The sequence below is a fragment of the Plecotus auritus genome (genome assembly GCF_963455305.1).
Source record: "Plecotus auritus genome assembly, chromosome: 5".
NCBI lineage: Eukaryota > Metazoa > Chordata > Mammalia > Chiroptera > Vespertilionidae > Plecotus > Plecotus auritus.
The window spans coordinates 184225639-184246648 of NC_137776.1; the positions used below are offsets into that span (position 1 = coordinate 184225639).

Genomic DNA, 21010 nt, shown 5'->3' on the forward strand with positions numbered 1-21010 from the left:
CACCCGCTCTGAGCTCAACTGGAAGCAACATCTGTCCTCCAGGGTGGCGGGGACCTGGCCGTGACTGCTCCCGCGTGGCTGCCACCCCTGCCACGGGTAACCCTGCAACAGGGGCTGCCCACAGCGAGTCTGTCCCACGCTGCCTGTGACTGCCACCCCTGCCATGGGTAACCCTACAGCCGCGGAGGACACTCGCTCATGTCTGGACACATTTTCGGTCACAACTGGAGGAGTCCTGGCGTCGAGCAGCCTGAGAGCAGGGATGAGGTTAACACCCACCACGCCCAGGACCGCCCAGCACAGTACATCTGCTCCCGGTGTCAGCAGCACCCTGAGGGTCAGTGCGCAGAATCCTCGTGTCAATGCACCTAGAGCGGCGCCTGGTACAGCGCCTGGCACAGTGGGCCTGGTACAGCGGGCCTGATATAGCACCTGGTACAGTGGGCCTGGTACAGCGGGTTCCCCAGTGCCAGCCCCGGTGTGTTCCTTCCAGCAGGTGGCTGCCACCCACAACCCGGGGACAGCGGGTACCTACCACCTGGTACAGCGCCTGGTATAGCACCTGGTATAGTACCTGGTACAGTGAGCCTGGTACAGCGGGTCTGGTATAGCACCTGGTACAGAGGGCCTGGTACAGCACCTGGTACAGCGGGCCTGGTATAGCACCTGGTACAGAGGGCCTGGTACAGCACCTGGTACAGCGGGCCTGGTATAGCACCTGGTACAGAGGGCCTGGTACAGCGGGCCTGGTATAGCACCTGGTACAGAGGGCCTGGTACAGCGGGCCTGGTATAGCACCTGGTACAGCAGGCCTGGTACAGCACCTGGTATAGCGGGCCTGGTACAGCGGGCCTGGTAAAGCACCTGGTACAGCAGGCCTGGTACAGCGGGCCTGGTATAGTGGGCCTGGTATAGCACCTGGTACAGCAGGCCTGGTACAGCGGGCCTGGTACAGTGGGCCTGGTATAGCACCTGGTACAGCAGGCCTGGTACAGCGCCTGGTACAGCGGGCCTGGTATAGCACCTGGTACAGCGGGCCTGGTACAGCACCTGGTACAGCGGGCCTGGTATAGCACCTGGTACAGAGGGCCTGGTACAGCGGGCCTGGTACAGCGGGCCTGGTATAGCACCTGGTACAGAGGGCCTGGTACAGCAGGCCTGGTACAGCGGGCCTGGTATAGTGGGCCTGGTATAGCACCTGGTACAGCAGGCCTGGTACAGCGGGCCTGGTATAGTGGGCCTGGTATAGCACCTGGTACAGCGGGCCTGGTATAGCACCTGGTACAGTGGACCTGGTACAGCGGGCCTGGTACAGCAGGCCTGGTATAGCGCCTGGTACAGAGGGCCTGGTACAGCGGGCCTGGTATAGCACCTGGTACAGTGGGCCTGGTACAGCGGGGCCTGGTACAGCGCCTGGTACAGTGGGCCTGGTACAGCGCCTGGTACAGCGGGCCTGGTATAGCGCCTGGTACAGCGGGCCTGGTACAGCGCCTGGTACAGCGGGCCTGGTACAGCGCCTGGTACAGCGGGCCTGGTACAGCGCCAGGTACAGCGGGCCTGGTATAGCACCTGGTACAGTGGGCCTGGTATAGCGCCTGGTACAGCGGGCCTGGTACAGCGCCTGGTACACTGGGCCAACATAGCGAACAGTGGCTGGTGTCCCTTACACTGTCTGCTCCTCCCCTTGGCCTCGGTAACGCAGAGGGAAAGTCACGGTCCCTAATTTCCAACAAGGACACGGAGGCCCAGGAAGGGACGTGCTGACCCAGGCCGGACCAGGCCCCTGGCCCCAGGGGCTCTAAGGAAGCCGGTTCTGACAGGGCCCTGCCTGTCCACAGTCTCAGAAGCTTCAGGTCCTGGGTCCCGGCCTGTCTGAGCTGGGGGTGGGGGTGGGGATGCCCCTGGGGACCAGTGGTGCTCCCCGAGCAGCCCGCCTCCTCCCACACCCGCCATGCTGGTGGGTGAGAGGGGAGACACAGCAGGACCTGGAGACCTGCCCAGCTGCCCCAGCCCCGCCGTCCCAAGGAGGCAGAGGAAATAACGCGTCACCCGATGTGGGAGGGACCCCGGGCGGCTGTGCAGGTGGCAACGCTGTGCCAGGCGCCAGGAGGAGCTGGGGTGATGGCAGGCTTAGACCCAGCACCCCTAGAGGTCTTGACAGCTGGTGGGCAGGCCCGGGGTGTCTGAGCACAGTGGGGACCAAGGCTCTGGGAGGTAAATAGCCTTGTCCAAAGGCACTGGGGTTCCCCAGTGCTAGCCCCGGTGTGTTCCTTCCAGCAGGTGGCTGCCACCCACAACCCGGGGACAGCGGGTACCTACCAGGTGCCCGGCGGCTCGCACCAGCTTGTGGGTGGAGAAGGGGAAGGCCTCGTTGCTCAGGTCTGCATCAAGCACCTCCTGGAGGATGGCCCGGCTGTGAGCGAGAACAGAGTCAGTCAGTCAGTCAGTCAACAAACACTTGCTGGCGCCCCTGGGTGTGTGCTCCGTGCCAGGAGGGACTGGGGACAGAGCGGTGAGCGGGACCAATCCCTGTGCTCGTGGGGCAGACGGACAGCAGGCCTGGTGCTAATGCAGGCACAGCAGGACGAACACACAGCAAACAGGCAGAGAAAGCCACCCTCGCGGCAACAATGAAGGAGCAGGCGACCCGGTGGAGGCCAGACCCACAGACGCGCCCTCAAGGGCTCCTTCCTCGGGTGGGTGAACAGAGGCTGGGACGGTGATCTAACCATCTAATGCCACCCCCATCCGACCACATCTCCTGCTGCCCTGCGCGCCCCCACTCCCCACACCCTGCTATAGACCTGGGTCCCCACAGGCAACCCGAATCAAACACTTAACAGTTCAAGTACATGAGCCACTCAGATTCTATTCGGTTGCTCTGCAAGGACCTGCTGTGTGCCCGTGAGGGCAGCTACGACCCCGCCAGGGAGGGAGGCCGGCCAGTCCAGGGCCAGCCGGGGAGACGTTGGCACAGGGCTGGCGGCCCACAGGCGCCGGTGGGTGGCTTCTAACACGATGTGCTTCCCCGCTTGCCCCCCACCCCTGGGTTCCTCCTCCGAAGCCCAGCCAGAGGGGCCTCTGGAAAGCGCACAGCTGCCCAAGTGCCCCTTTCTGGGCGGGGCTCTGCGGGGGGGGGGGGCAGGGATCCTATAAACACTACAGAGCGAACGGAGGGTGAGTGCGCGGCCCCACGGCGTCATCACAGGTCCCAGGGAGGTGCAGAAAGAGGCCGGTGGCCTCTCCGTGTAGGACATGCTCCCAGCCCAGGCAGCAGGCAGGACCTGGGCCTGGCTCTGCCCACTTCCAGAATCACGTGATTCTGAGACGTGACCCCTGAACCCTGCGAGATACCGAGTCACACGGCAAGTTTCTCTGCATTTTAGAGCTTTGAAGACGGTTTATCCCGCGTGGAATCGCTAGCTTCCCCCGATCGTTGAGCTAACCAGACTGTCCCATTCTGGACAGTAGGGGCTTCTGCCCACGGGTCCCAGTTGGAGGGATTAGGGCCGGGGCCCAGGTGCCCCCAGGTGCCCCTCTCCTCACCTGGCTGGGCCCTGGATGCTGATCATGCCCAGGTCCTCTGAGCTATCGATGAGCTGGCACCGGAACCGCTGGTCCTGCAGCACCGAGGTGATGTGGGACCAGTTGTGCTGGGCCACGGCCCCGCCCACAGCCAGGTAGAAGCCGTCCCCTGGAAGGGAAGCAGCGCCTTAGAGGGGGCTGTGGGGCTGGGCGGCAGGACGGCCTGAGGCTTGGGTTGAGAGTGACCAGCAGAGCCGTGACCTCGCCAGGGCCCTGGACCCTCACGCACAGGACAAAGCATGGGGCTGTCACTGGGGGAGACCGGGCTGTGGGACCCTGAGGACCGCGCACACCAAGGGAGCACTTTCCTGGGAGAGCCTGAGGCTTTCGCCACTTTCCAAAGGCTCCTGACCCACAGGGTGCGCACCGGACACCAGGTCGCCACGGGAGATTCCGGCCCCGCGTCAGCAGGGCGGGCACCCTGGGACCCGGCTCCTTTCCTCTGTGAGCCGAGAGTCCCTTGCCAGCTTCCATGTCACTCCGTGTGCCCATGTCCCTGGTCCCGGGCACCCCGCCCCGCCCAGATCAGGACTCGCTGAGGCCGGCACTGGTGGACTGGGCCTGCTGTCTCTCGTCCCAACACCGGGAGGGCTGGGACTAGACCAGAGGCCCGCCAGGCCCGGCAGCTGCGGGCGGGGCGGGGAGGGGTGCGCGGGGCTCTGGCGGACCCTGCAGGGGCTCTGGCGCGCTGGGCGGCCTGGACTGGCTTCCGGACTTGGCGGCATGGCTGGCTGCTCCCTGCTGGCTTGTGTCCAGGCCTTTTGTGATCAGAGGGGGTTCAGAACCACCGTTCAGGGGTGCGTGTGCACCGCCCTGATCCGACGCAGATCACCGCGTCCTGGTGACTTCCTGATGACCTGACGGAGCAGGTGCCGTGCACACGCGTGTGCCACACACGCGCACTTAACGGACTTGCGCCTTCAGAGCCGGAACCGAACAGCTTTTAAAGCCGCAGATAAAACCAAGTCTGTCCCCGGGACCTGCAGCGCCTCCCCGTCACCTCGCCTTCCTGGTCCCAGCACCAGCGCCTGCTCCTCAAACCCTGGGGCCCAGAACCCACTGGAGCCCCACCGGAGCCCCATGGGAACCCAGACAGCCCACTGGGCACAGATGTCCACGCCGGGAGGGGCTCATTCCTCCCAGGGGGGGGCACCCCCTTCGCCTGGGCTCACCCTCGGGCAGAAGAGCCGAGCAGCCCACGCCACACCCACGCCACGGCCGCCGCGAGCGCCAGGGGCCGACGGGTTCACAGAGCACAGGCTGCCCGCCGGGCACAGAGCGGCACTCAGCGCTGGGCCGCCCCTCCCGCCGCCAGGGGCACGGGCCACCAGGGCAGCGGCCACGGAGCGGGGCGGTGCCCGGGCCTCTCTCACCTTCGAAGGCGGGGGCGAGGGGCGCGGCCTCGGGGCCGGGGGCCAGGCGGCTGACGGTCAGGTCGCTCTCGGTGCCGCCCCGCGGGTTCAGCATGCAGGTGTACACCGTGGCGCCTGCGGGAGGAAGGCAGGCTGTGCCGCCGACGCACGCACGCACGCAGCACGCACGCAGGCGGCACGCAGGCAGCAGCACGCACGCAGGCAGCATGCACGCAGGCGGCAGCACGCAGGCAGCAGCATACAGGCAGCCGGCACGCACGCAGGCGGCAGCCGGCACGCACGCAGGCGGCAGCCGGCACGCACGCAGGCGGCAGCCGGCACGCACGCAGGCGGCAGCCGGCACGCACGCACGTACGCACGCACGCAGGAAAGACCCCTCCACGCAGGGTCGCCCCCGCTCCCGAGGGCCCTGGAGAGGGTGGCAGGTCCCCCAGCCCCTCAGCCCCACGGGAGCCTCCGGAAGGAAGGCCTTTCTTCTTGCAACGTCTCCCACTGACGCCCCCACCCCCAGGATCCCCGTCTCATCCACTCGGGTTCCCCGAGCACCGTGCCTGGTAGCAGAGGCTCCATAAAGTCTGCAGAATAAATGGGTATGTGATGGGGTCGGGGTGCGGGGACTTGGGGGGTGGTGAGTGAATGGATGGGGTGGGGGAAGGTGGGCGGAGGGGGTGCAGGGGTGAAGGGTGGATGGGGAGGTTGGAGGGCAGATGGGTGGAAGGGGGAATGGGTGAAGGGGGAGTAGATGGGTGGAGAAGTGAAGGGGTGGGAGGAGGGGATGGAGGGAGGAGGGATGGGTGGGCAGGTGGATGGGTGGGAGGAGGGATGAGTGTGAGGAGGGAATGGGATGGGTGGGCAGGTGGATGGGTGGGAGGAGAGGATGGTGGGAGGAGGGATGAGTGTGAGGAGGGAATGGGATGGGTGGGCAGGTGGATGGGTGGGAGGAGAGGATGGTGGGAGGAGGGATGGGTGAGAGGAGGGGATGGGATGGGTGGGCAGGTGGATGGGTGGGCAGGTGGATGGGTGGGAGGAGGGATGGTGGGAGGAGGGATGGGTGAGAGGAGGGGATGGGATGGGTGGGCAGGTGGATGGGTGGGCAGGTGGATGGGTGGGAGGAGAGGATGGTGGGAGGAGGGATGGGTGAGAGGAGGGGATGGGATGGGTGGGCAGGTGGATGGGTGGGCAGGTGGATGGGTGGGAGGAGGGATGGTGGGAGGAGGGATGGGTGAGAGGAGGGGATGGGATGGGTGGGCAGGTGGATGGGTGGGCAGGTGGATGGGTGGGAGGAGAGGATGGTGGGAGGAGGGATGGGTGAGAGGAGGGGATGGGATGGGTGGGCAGGTGGATGGGTGGGCAGGTGGATGGGTGGGAGGAGGGATGGTGGGAGGAGGGATGGGTGAGAGGAGGGGATGGGATGGGTGGGCAGGTGGATGGGTGGGCAGGTGGATGGGTGGGAGGAGGGATGGTGGGAGGAGGGATGGGTGAGAGGAGGGGATGGGATGGGTGGGCAGGTGGATGGGTGGGCAGGTGGATGGTGGGAGGAGGGATGGTGGGAGGAGGGATGGGTGAGAGGAGGGGATGGGATGGGTGGGCAGGTGGATGGGTGGGCAGGTGGATGGTGGGAGGAGGGATGGGTGAGAGGAGGGGATGGGATGGGTGGGCAGGTGGATGGGTGGGCAGGTGGATGGTGGGAGGAGGGATGGTGGGAGGAGGGATGGGTGAGAGGAGGGGATGGGATGGGTGGGCAGGTGGATGGGTGGGAGGAGAGGATGGTGGGAGGAGGGATGGGTGAGAGGAGGGGATGGGATGGGTGGGCAGGTGGATGGGTGGGAGGAGAGGATGGTGGGAGGAGGGATGGGTGAGAGGAGGGGATGGGATGGGTGGGCAGGTGGATGGGTGGGCAGGTGGATGGTGGGAGGAGGGATGGTGGGAGGAGGGATGGGTGAGAGGAGGGGATGGGATGGGTGGGCAGGTGGATGGGTGGGCAGGTGGATGGTGGGAGGAGGGATGGTGGGAGGAGGGATGGGTGAGAGGAGGGGATGGGATGGGTGGGCAGGTGGATGGGTGGGAGGAGGGATGGTGGGAGGAGGGTGTGTTGGGAGGCGGGGAGGGATGGGTGGGCAGGTGGATGGGTGGGAGGAGGGATGGTGGGAGGAGGGTGTGTTGGGAGGCGGGGAGGGATGGGTGGGAGGAGGGTGTGGTGGGAGGAGGGTGTGGTGGGAGGAGGGATGGTGGGAGGAGGGTGTGGTGGGAGGAGGGATGGTGGGAGGAGGGTGTGTTGGGAGGCGGGGAGGGATGGGTGGGCAGGTGGATGGTGGGAGGAGGGATGGTGGGAGGAGGGATGGGTGAGAGGAGGGTGTGTTGGGAGGCGGGGAGGGATGGGTGGGCAGGGGGATGGGTGGGAGGAGGGTGTGGTGGGAGGAGAGATGGGTGGGAGGAGGGATGGTGGGAGGAGGGATGGGTGGGAGGAGGGATGGGTGGGAGGAGGGATGGGTGGGCAGGGGGATGGGTGGGGCAGGATGACTGGTGAGTGGACTCTGGGAGCACTGAGGGAAGTGAATGGCGGTGCAGAGCGTAGGAGGGCTGGTGGGCTGGCTGGATAGATGGTGCTGTGGGTGGAATTGGGTCCCCGAAAAGGTGTGTTGGGGTCCCCTTCCCCAGTATCTGGGAGCGTGGCCTTGTTTGGAAACAGGCTCTGGGGAGACGTAATCACGTAAAGGCAGGTCGTGAGCGCGGGCTCTAATCCAATATGGCGGCGTCCCCATAGGAAGAGGAAATGCAGGGAGGAGGCCCCGTGGCCTCAGAGGCAGAGACCGAGGGACACGAAGGAAGGACAGCGCAGCCAGAAGCCGGGACAGAGGCAGGAGCGTCCTCCCGAGCGTCCGGGGCAGCGTGGCCCTGGTGACCCTGCTCGTGGGCCGCTTGCCTCCAAACTGAAAGGCAACCATTGAGGTGGTGCAGGGTCACGGCCACCCCCGGGACTGATACGGTGGGGGGGGGGGCCTGGGTGGGTAAGATGGTGTGTGGGTGATAAAATGGGAGATGACTGTCCCAAATATTACATAACACACATTAAGAAATTACCGTTCTTTCTCTGAAGTTCACACTTAACTGAGCATGGGTGTTTATTTAATCTGGAACTTTATCTGGGGCAAGCATTCCTGTGGGGGGAGGTGGGGGGTCCCAGTGCCAGGGGACATTTACTGGGGGCCTCAAATCCTTTCTGGAACAAAGTACAGGGGCAGCAAGGGATGGGGGAGGGGCAGCAAGGGTGGAGGGAGGGGTGCAGGGAGGCCGACAGCCCTGGGGCCTGGGGTTGGTGGTAAGGACACAGGGATCTGGACAGGGGCCCAGGCCAGGCCGAGGGGCAGAGCATGTGCTCGAGGAGCCCAGACATGCCACCTCATTCCAGTGCCCAGAGCTGTGCCAGGAGTTCTGCCTGCCGCTGAAGCCTGGCAGGAACAGGACCTGTCCCGGCCTCGTACCTGGGGGTCGGCTGACGTCGGCAGAGAACAGCCAGTCGGCAGCCTTCTTCGCGTCCACGCCCACCAGGTAGAACTTGCCGAAGTAGGACATGTCGAACACAGCCGCCGCCCCTCTGCAGGCCAGGCACTCCCGCCGGATCTGGAAGGGCAGAGGGTGGGTGCCAGGGGCTCTGAGACATGCCCCCCCCTGCCAGGATCATGGGCACTGGGGCTTTCTACTGCCACCCACTCTGAGCCTCCCCTCCGTCCCCTCCAGCTCAGAAACACCGTGACATCTCAGACACAGGGACATACCCAGGGTAGATCATAAGCCATAAAAGCAAACCTAATACTTTCAAAGGGATTAAAGTCATACAAAGCATGTTCTTCAACCACAATGGAATTACACTGGAAGTCTAGCAGGACATTGGAAAACTCTCGGATCAGTGAAACTGAACAAGAGCCAACAGATCAGGGAAAATCGCTAGGGGACTTAGAACACATTGAGCGGAGTGACAATACACGCGTGACGTACGGAAGAATTTTAAAATGCTCATGAATAAACGTAACAAAAGCACAAGTTGGAATTAAAATCTACAAACTATTTTTGAAATAAATCAAAGAAGACCTAAGCAAGTGGGAAGACATCCGTGTTTATGGAAGACTGACGGTTGCTAAGGTGAAAACACTCCCCAAATGGACCCGCGGTTTCAGGACCATCCCAACCAACGTCTCAGCTGATCCGTGGCAGAAATCGCCAAGCTGATTCCACAATTCATAGGAAAACGCGAGGGACCCAGAATATTCAAAACAATCTTGAGCCCTCGCTGGTTTGGCTCAGTGGATAGAGCATTGGCCTGCGGACTGGAAGGTCCCGGGTTCACTTCCGGTCAAGGGCACATGCTCAGGTTGCGGGCTCGGTCCCCAGTAGGGGGTGTGCAGGAGGCAACCGATCAATGATACTCTCTCATCATCGATGTTTCTATCTCTCCCTCTCCCTCTCTGAAACAATTTTTTTTTTTTTAAATCTTGAAAAGGAAGAACAAAGTTGGAGGACTCACACTTCCTCAAAACTTATCACAAACTTATTACAAAGCTGCTGTAATCGAGACAGGGTGGTGTAACCTACGGACAGACGCATAGATCAACAGAGTAGAACTGAGGAAATTCCAGAAATAAACCCTCACGTTGATGATTTTCAACAAGGGAGGCCCCAGGCAATGCAGTGGGGGAAAGAAGACTCCTCACGCAGTGGTGCTGGGACCACGGGCTGTCCACACACACAAGAATGAGGTTGGCCCCCTACCTCACACCGTCCACAACACGTAATCAGAATGGGTCACAGCCCCAAGTATAAGAGCTAAGGCTGTAACACTCCTGGGAGAAACATAGGAGGGAATCTTTGTGAACTCGGGTTAGGAAACGTTTTTCTAAACGCAACACCCACAGCAGAGGGACAGGAGAGCAATACGTCAGCCGAACCTCATCCAAGAACTTCTCTGCCGCCAACAGCGCCACCAAGAAATGAAACGACCCACAGAATGGGGGTGTTTGCAGGTCGTTTATCTGGTGAGGGATTTGTATCCAGAATCCATAAAGAATTCTCATAACCGCCCTGACCCGTTTGGCTCAGTGGATAGAGCGTCGGCCTGCGGACTGAAGAGTCCTGGGTTCGAGTCCGGTCAAGGGCATGTACCTTAGTTGCGGGCACATCCCCAGTAGGGGATGTGCAGGAGGCAGCTGAGTGATGTTTCTCTCTCATCAATGTTTCTAACTCTCTATCCCTCTCCCCTCCTCTCTGTAAAAAATATCAATAAAATATATTTTTTTAAAAAAAGAATTCTCATCACTCAAAAAAGGTAAATGACAGAACTTAAAGATGAGCAAGGGGTCTGAATAGACATTTCTCCCAAGAAGATACACAGATGGCCAACAAGCACATGCAGAGATGCCCACAGCATCAGGCATGGGGAAACGCAACTCGGATCTGCAGGCTACGCCTCCCCCCACTGTGATGGCTGGACTCAGACAGGACGTGGCCGAGGGGCGTGGGCCACGTGGCCTGGGGGATGGAAAGGGGCGTGGTCACTGTGGAAACGGCCGGGGTCGCTGAGAACGTTGAGTTCCTGCACGACCCAGTGATTCCTCTGCTGGGCGTCCATCTCCACGTTTCCTAACCCAAGTTCACGTGATCGCGGCAGCCAAGTGGGAGCACCTGGAATGACCCCCCGGCTGGACGGATAAACAAAACCTGACGGAACCTTGTTCAGGAGCCAGCGGAGAGCTCTACCCCCTGCAGACACCAGACAGGCAGCCCTTCCCGGAGCCCCTCCCCCGGCGGGCACCTCTGCCTACGCTGCTGGGCCTGGACCAGAAGCCGAAGCAGCTTCCTGGCTGATTCACGTCTCCCCGCCCGGGAAGTGCCAACGCTGAGAACAAGCTCGGGCGCGTCCATGGGCTGGAGGCAGCGGGAAGCCAAGTTGGCATCCCCCACCCCCTGCCCCCCCCAGATCTCACAGCGGAGCGTCCACAGTCTTAGAAGCTGCGGGTGCAGAGGCGCCAGACGGAGCCCCACTCGCTCCCCAAGAGGCGGCCCGGGGACCCTGAGGTTTAATGCACGCGCCTCCCCGCCCCCCCCCATTTCAGAAGCCAAGGCTTCAGGGGCCCCCACAGAAGCGGGCTCCGGGACAGCTGTGGGGGTGATGGTTCCTTCCCTTTGGGGTGGCTGCTGAACGTTAGGCCCAGTGCAAACAAGACCAAAGTGTGGGTCCTTGTTCAAAAGTAGGAGTCTGGCCACGGCTGGTGTGGCTCCGTGGATAGAGCGTCGGCCTGCAGACCAAAGGGCCCGGGTTCGATTCTGGTTAAGGGCACGTTACCTTGGTTGAGGCTCCTCCCTGGCCTGGGCCCCGGTCAGGGCTCGTGCAGAGGCAACCAATCGATGTCTCTCTCACATCGATGTCTCTGTCTTTCCCTGTCTCTCCCACTCTCTCTAAAAACCAACGGGGAAATACCCTCGGGTGAAGATGAACAAAAAGTACGAGGAGTTTGAAGGCGCGGCCACAGAGCGTTACCCGCCCAGGCGCTCCTGCGTGAGGCCCCAGTGTCTGCGCAGGTGGCCGGCCCAGGAAGCTGGCTGTGCGGCGTGACCCTCAGCGCTGCGGTCCCTCGGGGCGCTTCCCGGGCCTCCCTGGGCGCTGGGACCCCTGGCTCGGGCCTTGGCTCCACTCCTGCGCAGAGGCACGTGTGGGCGTCACCCCGCCGCTCCCGACGGCCACGTGTGCGGACGCAGCGACGTTCTGCCTCGTGACTGCTTGACAACGTGGCGAAGAAGCCGGCCTGGTGCGTCCTGCACTGGCTGCCCCCGAGAAGGCCCCTGTGTGGCCCCAGGCCCCCGTCACCTCCACCCCAGGGTGGGAGCTCGGGCGAGGGGCAGTGAGCTGTCTGGCCAGCCTCACCTGCCCACGTGTGGAGTGAGGGGCAAGGAGCAGCCAGACCACAGACCCTCCCCGGCTGCTCTGCTCTGCTCTGCAGGGGGCGCCCCTGCGCTGGGCCTGGAAGGAGGGGTCATCGCTAACAAAGCTGCCGGGGCTCCCAGTTCTGGGCGAGGCTCAGGGGGCCGAGGCCCCAGCCTGAGGCCACACAGCCGGACCCAGGCCCGCTGCCCGGGGCGGTACCGCTGCCCCAGGCCACGTCTCGGTGCAGACGAGGGAGCAGTGGGGCAGGGAGACATCACCTGACTCCTGGAAACTGAGTCAGCCCCAGCGGGGATGGGACGGAGCCAGGAGCTGGGCAGATCTGTGGGCCGGGAGGCCGGCCTACAGAAGCCCCGTCTCTTCCTCGGGTGGGGAGGGGGCACAGCGACTCACCACCTCGTGGTGGGGCGGGAAGTCGAAGGTGTACTCGGCGCCCAGCAGCTGGTTGTAGGCGTAGTCCTGGTGCGCCTGGTGCCCGTAGGCCCCGTAGTAGTCGTAGGGGAGGACCTGGGGAAGGAGCCAGCTCGTCCTGGTCCCACCCCCATCCTCCCTCCTCCCCCCCCACAGATACCAGGCTGGTCCCACAAGGACAGACATCCAAGAGCCATAAACCCGCCCAAGTGAAACCGTAATCGCTGAGCGCGTGCGTGGTGTGGGTCTTTGAGCCAGTGGGGGCCCCAGGGGAATGGACAGGAAAGTACGTGAGGTCAAGGTGTGGTGAGATGGGGGGACAGGAGGGGGTCCACTAGGACCTCAGGGCTCTCAATGCCCAGGCAGTGGGGGGCAGCCAGGGACAGGGATGGAGGGGGTGGCCCAGCGCCACTCCTGAGGCTGTTGCCATGGCAGTCGGGGACCACGTCCTGCTCAGAGCGCCCCTCTCCTAGGAGGAGGTCCTTGCTGCGGACAAGGAAACAGGCGCAGGGACATGAAGACTTGTCCCGGGTCCCGGTGACATCGGACAGAGCGTGGCCCTCCCCGGGGGTTGCACCGGGAGGCTCTGGGCCCCTGTGGGGAGGTGGGTCCTACAGGCCCCAGGAGGAGGGACGGTGCCCAGTGGGGCTCAGACCCGAGCGGAGGCGTGAGGGAGCTCTGGCTCCCGCTCCCCTGTCGATGGCCCGGAACACTCTGGGGGATGTGGGTTGCTATGGAGATGGAAGAGGGGTTGTGCTGGGAGGGGATGGCAGAATATAGCAACAGGAAAGGGGTTTTAATTTGTTCCAATCAGGACCAAATACTTCCCCATCGGCTTAAAGCCTCCCGTGCTGCCTCGAGGGCCACCCCAGGGGTTCACAGACAGGGTGGTCTGACTCTTCTGAGGACCTGGGCCCTTGGGGGACACTGGTGGGGGACAGGGGGGCGGTGGAGCCCCAGGAGGGCGCCCCGAGGCCAGGATGGTGTGAAATCCTAGCTTACAAGGCAACACACAGAATGCATAACCTCCTGCGAAGCCCTCCCACTCACACAAATGAGCAGCTGCCGTTGCCAGAAATATGTGAACCAGATTATGAGGAGACGCTCTGATTTCTCCTGCAAACCGGGGTGTGTGTGCCCGGCCCGCTGTGGGCACCAGCTTCCCGGGGCCAGGGCCCTGTGGGCAGCGGTACTGTGGGGGCCTCTGCGGAGCCAGTGCCCCGGAATCACGGGCAGCCAGGACTGCAGCCCCTGGTGGGTGGCGGGTGGCGGGTGCGGGAGGACGTGGGGCTGCTCACCGGGGCCGCGCCTCCGGGGTTAAACCATCCTGGCCGCTCCCAGCCGTGCCGCTCCTGGAACACACAGCCTCGCGCGAGGAGCTCCTGGGGGAGGGGAGGCAGCACCCTTCACGACGGGCCAGACACCCCCGTGCAGGGCAGACAGCGACCGAACCTGCCCTGTCACACCCCAGGGCATATGGGCCAAGAGATCCTGGCGCCCCCCCAGCGCCCTCCCCACAGAAGCCCAGCCGTACCCCTCTGCTGAGGACTGAGCCACTGGCCTCACACGCCCATGTGGAAGCCCCGAGCCCAGGGCGATGTGTTTGGAGATGGGGCCTCTGGGAGGGACTGGGGTGAAATGAGATGGTGAGGGGAGGCCTGTCCTTCCAGGGACGCGACCCTGCTCTCTGTCCCCCACGTGCGTGCGGACAAGAGGGCGGCCGTCCAACCAGGAGAGCCGGTGGGCGGGGCCTCCAGCCCTTGGGGAGCGGGGTTCTGTGCTTAGGCCACAGCCCGCGGTGGTGGCCCAGCAACCCCACTGCCAGGTGTGACCGGAGAGGAACGACAGGCATGGAGCAGCGGCGCACGCAGGAGCGCGTCTCCTCCGCGGGCCGCCGTCTGATGGCGCCACCTGCCTGGGACCGGGCACCTCCCCCAAGAACCCCCCCACACACACACACCTGCCCGGGCACCTCCCCCAGGGACCCCCCCCCAGCTGCCAGCGGCCAGGGAAGCCCCCAGGTGCGCGCCCTGAGCTCCTCCCGTGAGAAAGCGCCTGGGAATGAACGAGCCACCTCCTGACCAGCCGCCCGCCCGCAGGTGGGGCCCCACAGGCACGGCCTCCCTCCCGAACACCCCCACGTCCAGGGGGAGCCCGGCCGGCAGGCGCACCTCGTGCAGCGGGTCCGTCCTCATGTTGCGGCCCGCCAGCGGCTCGTCGTGGGGGAAGACCACCGCGTAGTTCTTGGCGTAGGACTCGTGGCTGCGCTCGCGGATCCAGCGGCGGTGGTCCGTCAGCGAGTGATGGAAGCGCCTGTCACCGGCGGAGTCACCGTCACTGCCGCAGGGCCGAGGACCAGGGACCCAGGCAGAACCCCACCCCCGGGGCCCCGCCAGAGCCCTCCCCCAGCCCCCCCTCCAGGCCCAGCTCTCAGGGGTGCCCTCCCGGTGCCCTCTGCCTCCCAGCCACACACCAGCCCTGGGAAGGCGCTGGCGGAGGGAGCCAGACCCGGTCCCGGCTGGGCAGGCAGCCTCGGGCCCCCGGCAGCCTGGGGTGGGCAGGCCTTTGCTGCCTGGGACACAGGTGCGCCAAGGCCCCGGTGAGGCAGGGGGAGCCGGGGACAGCAGCCAGCCTGGCCGGGTGGGACGCGGGGTGCCTGCCCCTGCAGACAGCACTGGGTGACCTCAGGCCAGTCCCCGCCCCCCTCAGTGCCTCCTCCTCGCTGTTGGCAGCAGGCGGGCTGGTCCGTCCCCAAGGCCCCTCACAGATTTCGCATTCGGGAACATGGCCCTCCCGGGTGAGCACGTGGGCACAGCCCCCAGCGGACACCAGGCACACAGCAGACCACGCCGTGCCAGGCGCCACGAGGGGGTGGCCACTGGGGCATCTCAGTGCCTGTCAGCCTGTCCCTGTGGGGCCAGACACCCCCGTGGGTGTGATGTCCTATCAGGCTAGGAAGGGAGGAGGCGAGCAGAGGAACGGGCGTGCTGAGCTGAGCCTGTACCCCTGCACCCCACCGGCAGCGGGGTGTCCCGGGGGGGCTGTCCGCCAGGAGCAGAAACAGCAGAGCTGGCTGAACACCCAGCAGCCCCCCCAAGCTGTAGCCAGGACTGCGGCCTGGGGACAGAGCCCGGCCCGCGGATCCCACCGCCCAGGCCTGTCGGGGGCACCTGTGTCACCAGCCCCGACTCGCAGGGCAACTAGGACCCCCCACCCTGACCTCAGTGCCCCTCAGCCTCTGCGCACGTTTACTCAGCGCTGCCACGTGCAGGCCTGGGGGTCACCTGCCCGGACCGAGCAGCACACGCACCCCTACCCAGGTCACAGGGAGGCCACTGCTGGGCGTTGGGGCGCCTGGCTCCCAGCTCAGCCCCGCCCCCAGGCAGCCGGCACAGCCCCTTTCGCCCAGGCTTCGGCCTCCCGTCTGCGGAGTGGGCGGGTCTGGTCCCACAGCTGACCCCGGAGCTGGCACTGGGACGAGCGGTCCTGGAACTTGTAAGGGGCCATGGAGCTGCCAAACCCAGGCAGCCCCAGCACCACCCTTCCTGGCAGCCTTCCTCCCTGTCTTCCCTCACTGCCTCCTCTTCCAGGAAGCCCCCCTGGCTATCTGCCCAGGTCCCAGGGCGGCCGGGGAGGTGCCCCTGCCCGCAGGCGTTGGTGCACTCGCCTGATGTCGTAGCCGTACATGTCCTTCTCCGGGCGCCCATGGACGATCCAGTGGGCCAGCTCCTGCCCGCAGCCGCCGCCCAGCATCATCCCTGCCGGAGGGGAGCCACAGTCTGCAACCCACTCACAGCGGCTCACCCCGTCCGGCCCCTCCCATCCCCCCGGGCAGCAGCACTGCAGCCTCCTGACGGGACCTCACCACCCCTGCAGGCCTCTCTGTCCCCCCCCCCCCCCCCCGTCTGGGCACAGGGCTCCTGGGCCAGCCCCTCATCCCACCTGGGGGCACTCAGAACTGAAGGAGAGACCACGGGGTGCCGGGTGGGCTGCGGCCCGAACCCACCTGCACTGTTGAAGCCGCAGCCCAGGAAGAACCCTCGGAGCTCGGGCGCCTCCCCCATCAGGGGCTTGTGGTCGGGTGTGAAGGACTCTGAAAGGAAGGGTGGCCGGAAGCCCTCAGGCTGCGTGCACTGGGGTGGGGTCTCCCGAGGGTGGTGATGGGGCAGGGGCCTGCACAGGCTCCTTCATCCAGACCCTCCCAGCCTTCAGCGCCCCTTCCTCCAGGGAGCCGCTCTGATTGCTCCGGCCACATTTACAGCTACACTGACAGCTTTGCCATAAGTCAGAGACTTTCAGAACGGCGGGCTCAGCGGTTGAGCGTCAGCCTAGGAACCAGGAGGTCACGGTTCGATTCCCGGTCGGGGCACAGGCCTGGGTGGCAGGCTGGATCCCCAGTGTGGGGCATGCAGGAGGCAGCCGATCCATGATTCTCTCCCATAGATGTTTCTACCCCTCCCTCCCCCTTCCTCTCTCTAAAATTAAAAAAATAAAAGGAGAGGCCAGGGCTGCTGACCCCGCGAGCACTGGGATGGCAGCGTCGGCCCGGCGGCCGCAGGAAGTCCTGAGCCTCGGGACCGGGAGGAGACGCCGGGGGACGAGGTTCCTGTGAATGTTTAACAAAGGACCCACGGCTGAGCCACACGGAGATGCAGGGTGCGCGGGCACTCGGTGTCAGAGCAAGCGAGACCCCACCTTGGCTCTGACCTCCGCCCAGGAAGGAGAGCTCTGGCCCGCCCCCTGCTTCCCCGAAGGGGTGGGGGCCTGGGGCTCCCCTGCTCCGCTCCAGAGGCCAGAGGCCCCTGGCTGTGCCGTCCCCTGGCGGGGAGAGAGGCCCATGTCCCCAGAGACGCTCCCCTCCAGCGGAGACAGACCCAAGACGCCTCACAGGCATCCCCCCAGGCGAGGCTCCTGGGGTGACTGACTCGTCTAATTAGGCTGAGCTCCGGCTTATCTGTTTGCTGGGATGGTTTCCGGCCTGTTTCTCACTGCCGTCCCCTCCCGGGAGGCTGTGGGGGCGGTGAGTCACCGCCTGCTCCCCGAATCCTGCCCCTGTGGGTCAGCCTGCGCCCCTGCCTCCCTGGAGAGGCGGCGGCCCTCGCCAAAGCTTCCTCAGGCCCAGGACAGCTCCGCGGGGCCCAGCGGACACCAGTGTGCGGGGTGGAGGGCGGGGCGCCGGACCCTCCCCCTCCTGTCCCGCCCCGCCCTCCCCGCGAGGTCTGTGGACGCGGCTTTGCCCAGCTTCTGGCTGAGCGCCTCCACTCGGGGGACTCGCTGCCGTTTGCTGGCCGGGCTGGGCAGTGCCCTCGCCTGCGTGTGGCTTCTCCTCGCTCCATCCCTGCTGGGAGGCGGGCACCCATTTCACAGATGACCGCACCGAGGCACAGAGCACTCGGAGCCTCCCCCACAGCCCTGAGCTGGGTGAGCTCACCCTGCCATCGGCTGGGCATTAAACAGGCCCGTGTGCGCCCAGAGGGAGGGGGACGCCCCGGGGCCTGTGGGAGCCACAGCGGGGTGGCGCGCCTCCGGCCCACGCACGGCCTGCTCCCCTTCAGGGCTCGATTGGGCTGTCCCTCCTCCGGGCAGCCCCCCAGGCACCAGCACCCCTGTACTCCCGTCCGGACACCTGCCCCAGAGGCTGCAGCCACCTAAGGGCCTGGTGCTGCCCGCCAGACTGCTCCGGGAGGCCAGCTCGGCGGAGGAAGCCTGGCTGCATGGCCCTCGGGGCACATTCCTGCAGCACCTCCCGCAGGTCCCGGCCTGCAGGGCGGGTACAGCAGTGCCACCCCCAGGGCTGCTGGAGAGAGGCCCCAGGGAGCAGAGAGACCCAGCTGCTGCCTGCAGGGGCCAGCCCCCCGCCCCCAGGCCTCCCCACTCAGCCTCCAGGGCCAGCCCCCCCACCCCACCCCACCCCCGTCCCCAGGCCTCCCTGCTCAGCCTCCAGGGCCAGCCCCCCGCCCCCAGGCCTCCCCACTCAGCCTCCAGGACCAGCCCCCCCGCCCCCAGGCCTCCCGCTCACCTGGGCCGCAGACCGTGGACTTGACCCCCGTCTTCTCCAGCACAGGCACCCGGTTGACGGCCCCCTCGATGTGCTGGGTGAACACGTCCCAGTCCAGGTCGAACAGGCCGAAAGCGAACTTGTCCGACACCTGGGGGGGGCGGGACCTGCCCTGTGACGCCGCCCCTGGGGCTGCAGCTTCCCCACAGCAGGTGAGTGACGGCTGGGCTGGTCCCCTGCCCCATCACCGACCCCCCAGCAGGGCCTGTCTGCTCTCTGGGCCCCCCAGCTCTGCTCCTGACTTGCCGTGGCCTCTGCCTGGAAGCCCAGCTTCCCCGCCCCCCTCCATCCCGCTCTCCGGGTCCATCATGGCCCGCCTGCTCTGAAGCTTCCTGTGGGTCCCGGTGGCTCCTCTGTGGTCTGCAAAGCCCTACGGGAGCCGCCCCGCCCACAGCTGCCACTGACCCACAGCCACGCTGACCTTGCTTCGCTCGAGAAGGGAAGCGGGACCTCGGCCCCCCTGCTCCCCGGCACTGCTCTCCCACTGTTCCCTGCAGGGCCCTGCACAGGCCCCCCTCCAGTGTGCTCAGTATGCCTGATGACTCCCCGCCAAAATACAGGTCCCCAGGGACAGGGCTTTTCTCTTAGTCGCCCTGTTTCCCCAGAAAGTAAAGCAGAACCTGACCCAAACCGGTCATTATCATTCAGGTTGTGGACTAAATGCATGAAAATAAGAGAGGGGGGGCCATCCACACCTGGGGTGGCCGAGGGGGCGGCTGATGGACAGAGGACTTGAGGGGAGCCCTCCCCTGCTGAGGTCTGGACCTGCCGGCAGGCCGGGCGCTCGGGGTCAGCGCGGACAGGTCTGACCCTGTGGGCCGGGGGCCTGCGTGGCTCAGCACCCACCCCAGGAGCTGCAGGCGGAGGGAGACAGCCCCACCCCCACCCCATTCCCTCCGAGTTGCACCTCCTCCCAGAAGATGGGGTTGGCCTCGTAGCCGCCCACAGACAAGGCGTCCCCCTGGAGGCGGAGGTAGACCGAGGCGTCGTGGTCGCGGACGTTGGGCATGTTCTAGAAGGCAGAGCAGAGGCCATGGGTCAGCCAGGGCGGGCGCTGGGCCCCACGCCTCCACCAGGCCCATGGCGGGCCCACCTGCCGCCTCCTCCTTGTAGGACCCTGAGGACAGGGGAGCCGGGGCCTCGGGCTACACGGGGGACAAACCAGCCCTCTTCGAGCCTCTCCTCCCCCAAACCCCAGGACAGAGCAGGAAGATGTGAAGGGGGGAGGTGGGGGGAGAGAAGGGCACACCCACCGAGGAGAGCGGAGGGACCAGCACAGATGGGGGACCCCCAACACCACTGGGGTGCAGAGTGGATGGGAGGGCGGCGCCATAGCCGGGGTTTGGGGTGGGAGACTGAGCAAGGGCAGGCGGTGTGCCCCCCTCTGCCCCTCCAGTATGCTGAGAGAGAGACCGAGCGGGCGGCAGACCCGGGTCCCTCTGCGTGGGGGTGAGAGGCGGGGTGCGCGCATGCACGTGAGGGAGCGTGTGCATGTGTGTGAACAGCACGGTGGGCGAGGGTCCTTTCGAAGCAGCTGGACCCGGACCCCCTCCATACCCAGCCGAGGCCTGGCCCTGCCCTGGGGGAGCCCCAAGGTCTGAGGCTGCAGAAGGGGATCCCCAGAGGCTCCAGGCTGGGGGGAGATGTGGGCTGCTCTCCCCCGGACAGTGGCTGGACACTCCTTGCAGAGACACTGAGTGGCCTGGAGAAGGCTCCAGAGCAGCCACCAGGGACCTCACTGAGGAAGCGGCTTTGGCCCGGCCGGCGCAGCGCAGCGGCTGAGTGTCGCCTGTGACCCACGAGGTCCCGGTGCGACTCCCGGTCAGGGCACAGGGCACAGGCCGGGTGGCGGGCTGCAATGGTTCTCTCTCATCATGGATGTTTCTCTCTCTCTCCCTCTCCCTTCCTCTCTGACACCAATGAAAACGTTCTTTAAAAACTGACAGACGGGACAGAAAGACAGACGGATAGATATAACTCGTGACGGCTCGACGGAGAACTGAGCTCCCAGAAGAACACGGGTTACAACCAACTCCAGGAAACAGCTCGCGGGACCTGGCTGCCGGGCGTCGGCCACGCTGACGTAGTCACCCTGTCGCTGTCACCCTGTCGCTAACACTGGCCGCGGCCTCAGCCGATAAGCGAAACAAGGCAAGTCTGGTCAGGAAGCAGCAGGCGTGGGGGAGCCCCCTGCCAGGGACGGGGCCACAGCTCTGACCCCCGAATGAGAGCCAGTGTGTGGAGGCTGCGGGCGGGGCGGGGGGGGGAGGAAGGCCCTTCTCGGCAAGGGAGCGTCGGGGTGACAGCGACGTCATCGCCGCCCTTCGCTGCCGCGGGCACACAGCGCACGACGCGGGCTCCGGACAGCGGGGCCGTGGGACACCTGGCGGCCCGGGGAGCCTGACTCCTTCCCCGGGAGCCGTGCCCCGCCGCCCCAGGGTGCCCGCGGGGAGCCCACCCCTCGGGTACGGCCCTCCCACTGGCCTCCTGCCTCCCTCCTCAGCCCCTTCCCCTCTGAGCCCTGTGGCCCGGCCCCCTGAAGCGCCTGCAGCTGGCCCCCCGACGCCCTTGGCCTCGGCCACCGTCGTCCTCGCCGCAGTGACCACGGCGTGAGCGGCCGCTGCGCGCCAGGCACCACGCTCCGCTCTC

The 21010-nt window shown here is 65.5% G+C and overlaps 1 protein-coding gene across 2 annotated transcripts in view; it reads right to left on the minus strand.

Moving 5' to 3' along the window:
- Positions 1 to 21010, minus strand: part of SARDH (sarcosine dehydrogenase) — a 40000-nt gene that overhangs the window by 11581 nt on the left and 7409 nt on the right. For both annotated transcript variants that reach the window (XM_080669454.1, XM_080669453.1), the window contains exons 7-17: positions 19269 to 19373; positions 18323 to 18452; positions 16310 to 16396; positions 15971 to 16061; positions 14475 to 14616; positions 13602 to 13685; positions 12286 to 12399; positions 8441 to 8579; positions 4959 to 5072; positions 3547 to 3694; positions 2320 to 2413 (exon numbers count right to left, since the gene is read on the minus strand). In XM_080669454.1, the coding sequence (XP_080525580.1) occupies positions 2320 to 2413; positions 3547 to 3694; positions 4959 to 5072; positions 8441 to 8579; positions 12286 to 12399; positions 13602 to 13685; positions 14475 to 14616; positions 15971 to 16061; positions 16310 to 16396; positions 18323 to 18452; positions 19269 to 19373 (1248 nt within the window). The remainder of the gene's footprint in view (positions 1 to 2319; positions 2414 to 3546; positions 3695 to 4958; positions 5073 to 8440; positions 8580 to 12285; positions 12400 to 13601; positions 13686 to 14474; positions 14617 to 15970; positions 16062 to 16309; positions 16397 to 18322; positions 18453 to 19268; positions 19374 to 21010) is intronic.